This window comes from Vicia villosa, linkage group LG2, assembly GCF_029867415.1.
Source record: "Vicia villosa cultivar HV-30 ecotype Madison, WI linkage group LG2, Vvil1.0, whole genome shotgun sequence".
Classification (NCBI taxonomy): domain Eukaryota; kingdom Viridiplantae; phylum Streptophyta; class Magnoliopsida; order Fabales; family Fabaceae; genus Vicia; species Vicia villosa.
Window position 1 is genome coordinate 117,986,472 of NC_081181.1, and position 6,985 is coordinate 117,993,456.

General features: G+C 32.6%; 1 protein-coding gene across 1 annotated transcript; it reads left to right on the plus strand.

Annotated features, from left to right (window-relative positions):
• The first annotated feature begins 152 nt into the window (after positions 1–152).
• Positions 153–6,563, plus strand: LOC131651892 (bystin-like). Its single transcript, XM_058921616.1, has 11 exons — positions 153–677; positions 1,348–1,474; positions 1,596–1,647; positions 1,780–2,107; positions 3,252–3,331; positions 3,801–3,848; positions 4,283–4,429; positions 5,287–5,359; positions 5,438–5,513; positions 5,873–5,960; positions 6,189–6,563. The coding sequence occupies exons 1-10, from the start codon at positions 330–332 to the stop codon at positions 5,950–5,952; spliced, it is 1,359 nt and encodes a 452-aa protein (XP_058777599.1). The 5' UTR covers positions 153–329; the 3' UTR covers positions 5,953–5,960; positions 6,189–6,563.
• Positions 6,564–6,985: the final 422 nt, after the last annotated feature.

Genomic DNA, 6,985 nt, shown 5'->3' on the forward strand with positions numbered 1-6,985 from the left:
CTTAATATAGTTAACCCTTAATTATTTCTAAAATCAAATGGTTTGAGTATTAAGAAAAAAGGAAAGTGTTTTATTGGTTGTACGTATAAAATTGTTTTACAAACTCTTGTGGATTTTTCCATATTATATATCATATTTTATTTTGAACAACAATTTAAATTAAACCCTAAAAAACACACAAAAGCCCTAAAACAAAAATAATAGCGGCTCTGCTCTTGTGAACTTGCAGTGAACTCCAGGCAGCGGCAGAAACAAATACACAAAAGCTCCAAAATCGAGACCTAAACTACGGTTGATTTTTGCAGTTCAGTAGAACAAGAGATTCATCAATGGCGAAGAAGAGAAAGGAGAGAATTCTAAACCCCGAACCCTTCGTTCCAGAAGGTACCGAATATGCCAAATCGAAGAAATCCTCCAAAGCTGCTAGAAAGCACCAACAGGAAGGGGACCTCATTGATTCTCATATCAGTTCTAAGATTATGAAACAGGCTTTGATTCAGCTCAAGGAAGTCGAAGATGAAGACGAAACTAACGAGCAAAATGTTACCAGAAGTTCGTTCCAGGGACTCGAAGAAGAGCCTCGCAAGGTGGAGGAAGATATTAATGGGGATGGTATTGAGGATATTGATGAGTTTGCTGGGTTCGATGAAAATCAAAGCCAATTTGGGGGATTTGATGTGAGTCATATCTATCTCTCTCGTTGATTCTTATTTTTTTTTATTTTGTTTGGATGAGTTTGTGTTGTGTTTATATGCAAATTTGGCTCTTTTAGCGCTTATGAGGAATTAGGTTTAGAACTTGAGATGAATAGCATATTATGGGTAATCAACTTAATTAATAATTAAGCTTGTGTTTCGTTATGCGGTGAAATTAATTGATTTTAAATGAATTGATTATGTAAAATTGATTATAGCTAACAGTAAGTTGAAGGAAAATTGATTTATGTTTGGATAAATTTATGTAGAAGTGAATTGAACAGAAAATTTCAATGTTAACATCGCGTTTAAACTCAAAAGCTACATATAAGCTGTTTTCATGAGCTATGATAGAGAGTTTAGAGAATAAGCTGAAAACAGTTTATGTACATGTCCTATGACGATGTTTTCAAGAGCTTTCATAAACTGTCTTACAAGTGTTTAAGCAAGTCAATATGCTCAAATAAATCAAATCCAAATAGGCTGGAGCTGCATTGTGCATTTTCTTCTTAGATGTTGAAACTAAAAAGTTGTTAGTAATGGTTATTTTTATTTGCTAATGATTTTGTACTGTATTGGGTTTATTTGCTTTTCACCCTTTTTGTTTATGATAGTGACTTTGATTATTCTGTCTTGATTATTGGAAATTCAGGAAATCAACGAGGATGACGAGAAACTGATGGATGCATTCCTATCCAAGGACCCGGGTTCCCAGACAACAACACTTGCAGACGTTTTGGTTAAAAGATTAAAAGCAAATGATTTTACTGTTGCTTCAGGTAATAATATTAATCTGCATTACTTTCCTTATCTTTGTTTTATTGTATTTGATTGTTTTCAGCTTGATTTGGGCTCTGATTTTTATTCTTTCTTGGCGTTTATGAATTGTTATGTTTGCAGAGAATCGACCAATGCCTAAAGTGGACACATCTGTAATCGAGGTCTACAAGGGGTATTTACAGTTTCCATTTCAAATTCTACATGTCGATCAGATAGACAAATTTTTTTCCATTACGATACTTAGCTGGTTTCTATGAGGTTTTTATATCTTGCATCACTCCTGGTGCCATCTTTCATATTGCAGGGTTGCAACTCTTCTCAGCAGATATACAGTAGGCAAAATCCCCAAGGCATTTAAATTCATCCCCTCAATGAAAAATTGGGAGGAGGTCTTATATATTACTGAACCTGAAAAATGGTCAGCAAATGCTTGTTATCAAGCCACTAGGATTTTTGCTTCGAATTTAGGTGCAAAAAAGGCTGAGCGATTCTACAGGCTTGTGTTGCTTCCAAGAGTGAGAGAAGATATAAAAAAGAACAAACGACTGCATTTTGCTTTATATCAAACATTGAAAAAGGCATTGTACAAGCCTGCTGCTGTCTTTAAGGGAATACTGTTTCCACTGTGCGAGGTACATAATTATTGCTAGGTTTTTAATTTTTATGTTTCTAACTAATAATTGGTCAGTATTTTATTCAGTTCTTTTTGTGATATATTCTGTTAATCCTTCAATTGATTGTAAAGTTCTGTTATTCCATCGTAATACATCTTTAAGCTTCTGAACATCTTAAGGAATAGCTTTCTGATGCTACAGTTTGTGCAATCTAAAATGGGATATTAATAAACTCATGTATTTGGATGTTGAGGAATTGATGTGTTTCATATCATCTAAAGACTATACCCGTGTTCGTTTTTCTGTTATAATTATAGGAAATAACATGGGTGTAATTGAAAATATTAATTGAAAATGGGTGTAATTGAAAATATTAATTAAATGTATGAATTCTGTTTGGAAAAGATGAAATAACATTGGTGTAGAATGGCGGGTTAACTAGAAATAGGTGATTTTAGTCATTTCATTGATATGCCGCGAATGATTTGGCAGTAATGGTCATAGGTACTTGGCAGTTGACAGGTAAAATGTGCCACTATGATTATGGGGAAAACATAATCTTTTAGTTTTAGGTTTGTCATATTGTTTATAAATCTCCCCTGTTTTTGCTTTTGTTGCCTTCTCTGTTTATTTTTGTTTTTGTTGCCTTCTCTGTTAATTTTTGTTTTTGTTTTTGTCGTTGTGTAGTTGCTTTTACAACTATATGCATATTTGCTATGGTACTATTTTTGAAAGCATATTCACCTTCACTTATGTATTGTAGAATGACAAATACATTTCATTTTATTTAAGGAATTAATAATTTATATGGGACACACCCCTTGCTGATAATCATGGTTTTTAATCTACCCATTGAAGGAGAACAGACTATTTTATTTTTATTAAATTTTACATAAGGGTATTGCCAACGGGTGTCTTAACTCTTAAGGGCTTTGTTTAAGGATTTCAAATAAGGTAATTATTCATTGAAAAATAAGTATATATATCTCCTTAGTGTATTAACTTCTCATAAAAAAAAAATTCTTTTTAGGTTTGCTAAACTCTCAGAACACTCTTAGCGTTTACCTTTACCCCCTAAAACCAGAAGTGGTCTAAACCAAACCTAGAAATCTGCATAATCATTTCTTTTCCGTTCTGGTTTGACATTATTTTTTATGTACAGTCACGCACATGTACTCTAAGGGAGGCAGTCATTCTTGGAAGCATTATAGAAAAGTGTTCTATTCCCCCACTCCATTCAAGGTATGTTAACTTGATCAATCATAACTTGAATTTTTATAAATTTGATCCAAGAAAGCAAGTGTGTGGTTACCTTTTGTAATATTGCCTTATTATCATTACCCAGTAATATAACTTACATCTTTTTTCATTGTCCATGATGATTGTGCAATCTTTGATTTCCAGATTTTTTTCCCCATAGCAACTCTAATAAACTGAAAATGGATATTTTTGAATAATTTTAAATAGGAAATACTCTCTTTTCCAAAACCATTTTGTTTCTTTATGTTATATTTTCCTCTATTTACCAATACTGAAGCAAGTCAAAAAATTATGGAAAGTCTATTTTGCTTACATTGCAACTTTGCGCCTAAAAGTTCCTGCCAGAAGTTGTTACTTAGTGTATACCTTTCATATAGTGATTAGAATTATAAGCTTACTTAATTCTATTGAGTATGTCGACACTCACCCTAACTTCTGGATGTTTATACAGTGTTGCGCTAATGAAGCTTGCAGGGATGGAATATTGTGGCACTACAAGGTATTCATCATCGTAGACATTTGTTAGATGATAGTCATGATACAATTTGGGTAATAGAATCATTAGTGGGGCCCTATTTGAATTTAAACTCTTGCAAAGAAACATTTTAAGTTTTCAACAGAGAAATATTACATGCTTTTAGGGACTAATAAAAGCAAACACAATTCAAATATGTTCACAATACACTAATTTGAAAAATGACATTTTTTAAGGCTAGATGTTCAATAAATTAAGTTTTAATAATATTTTGACACTTAAATTACCACAATCTTGATTATTAGAAAAGGGGCTGATCACATTACAACACATTTTGATGAATTGATTAATATGTTGATTTGTCACTTTTGAAATTGAGCACTAGATGATTTCTCACAAACTCATTCCCCCCCCCCCCTCCAATATCTGATAGATGCTAATTGTGATAATAATTGCAGCTATTTCATAAAGCTTTTTCTGGAGAAGAAATATGCTTTGCCGTATCGTGTGGTTGATGCAGTTGTTGCTCATTTCATGAGATTTGAAAATGAAACTAGGAAAATGCCTGTTATATGGCACCAATCACTTCTTGCATTTGTGCAGAGGTCAGTTTCACCATTTTATGTTAATTTTTGTGCACGTATCTGTTTTTTTACAGGATATTCAATTCGATCATGATTGATATAACATTAACTAGGAAAATGAAACTCCAGTAATGGAGTTGAATATTTTATTGAATTGTGGGAAAAAAGAAAAATTTGGATATGGAGAAACCATGTTAGTAGATAGTGCATTATGGCGGTAGTGTAGCACAGGGTCCCTTAACCACTACAGGATATACAGTAGTGGAGCAGTTGTTATAGCTGCTGCTATAGTGGCCATAATAGCGGGTATCACAGCCGTATAGTGTTGCATCTCAATGATATCAAAATATTCAAAAAATTCTCTTGAAATTTAAAGGACAGGGCATTTTGCTTGGGATATTTTAGGAATTTTTTCTATTATAAAACACTGGAATGATATTTGGGCTTCTCCCCTCTCATCCTGTCCCACTTTTGATATCACTTTTCACCCTTTCACTGGTCAATCACAGCTATAGAATGAGATGGAGAGGAGAAAGGAATGATTGATTTGGACTAGAGGTATTGAAAAGAGCCTGTCTTCATGTTTCATTCAGCTAAGTCAGTTCTTAACGGAGAGTTGATTATCCCAACATATTTTTCCCACTTTTTATCATTTCTGTAATCACATTGATTTGGAGTAGTTGGAGGGACAATATTCCACGAAAATATTATTCTCTTACACGTTCATCATATTATCTAATTCAATATTCTATTAATATTGCTTATAAAAAAATATCTATTGATTTCAAGTGATTAAGCTCTCAAATGTTCTAGCAATGATTGATGTCCTTTTGACTTTTGAATATTAAGCCTTTTCTGACCAAGGCTTTTTGTTTCAGGTACAAAAATGAACTGCAGAAGGAAGATAAGGATAATCTAAAGATTCTTCTGGAAAAGCAAAATCATGCATTAGTGAGAGCACTAGATCTGACAGCCTATTTATCTCGTTTTCTTTTATGGTTGTGACTGATTTTAATTTTCCTACTACAGGTTACACCTGAAATAAGTAGAGAGCTAAACAACAGCCGTAACCGTGGTGAAAAGGAGGATGATCTCATGTCAATATATATCCTTTTCCTAATTTCTTTTCCTTCCCTTTTGCTACTCTACTTTCATAAGTTTAGGTATGAATGACATTGCATGTTCAGTGTGCCTTGAGTTAGGATCAGGGCATGCTTAAAGTAGGAAAATGCATGTGAAAATTTCTATTGTTACTGCAAGTGGCATTTTTTATTGTTACTTCAAGTGGCGTGTAGGGTTTACCTCAGCGGTTGCCCATTTTGGTTGAAGGGGTTTTCTTGATCCAAACCGAACATCTTTTTAAAATATAGCACGTGTCTAATTCGAATAACTTATTTCGAACCAACCATATTAATTTTGTGAGAAAATGTGTTGTTGCCCACTCTTTCCTTGACAAATCAATACCCGCTCCAGTATTTGTTATTAACAAGACTATTGAAGAAGATAGATTTGACATTCCAGAAGTACCAATGGAGTTGGACTGATCATTGAGGTATGATGTTATGATGATTCTCATCTTGTTTCAAGATTTTTCTATTTTAGTAATATGGTTCTTTCCAAGGTTTGACCTATGCATCTTTTATAGTAGAACAAGAATTCTATGGTATCAAAATACCCTTTCTAGTAGTGTAAATTTGATGTTTTATCATTTTATTTGGCAGCTTCTTTCTAGTATTTGCATGCTATTCTAAAGTATTGAAACACCGGTTTTCTGTGGCAGGTTTTCCCCTTGGAGAATATATGCACACCCCCATCTTCATACAGGAGTGTATCTCTCTGCAATTTTGTACTCGGATGCATTTGACGGATTGGATTTTAATGCTTTATGCATTCTTTTGGGCGAATGTTCGACAACTTCATTTTGTTGTTTGTTTCTTTTCCTAAAATACTTACCATCGGGGCAGTTTAATATTATTGAAATTATAATACATCATATAATATAACATTGTTCTACTGTTTTTTGGTGTGGATTAAATTGTAGGGATATATTTATTTTTATATTGACAAACAATCACAATCAAAGACGTGTATTCCGATATGTCACATTTTTAATTTTAAAATCCTTATATGACATGGCTAAATGTTATAATCTTATCGGATGATGAAGTTAAACTATTTTGCAATGACAATGCACTACATTTAATCTTTTAAAATTATTTAGACGAGTTTTTGTTTTAAGATAACTCAAGGTATTATGGGATGCTATTAGGCATGAGGAGATGATTTTTATCTCTTCCATACTCAAACATGAATCTAAGTACAATCTTTGTTCCTCACTCCAAATTCTGAATAACTCACTCCAAATCTTGAAGCCGAGATGATTTTTATCTCATACATACCCAAACATGACTCTTGATACAGAATTAAAATTTAAATCCTACGCCAACATATATGTAGTGGAGTTAATTATTTTTAATAGGAATTTTCATTTTCCTAATATTAAATTACATATTTAAATCAAAAAAAAATTTGTAATAAAAAAAAATTTAAATTTAAAATTAGTTAAAGCAAATATTA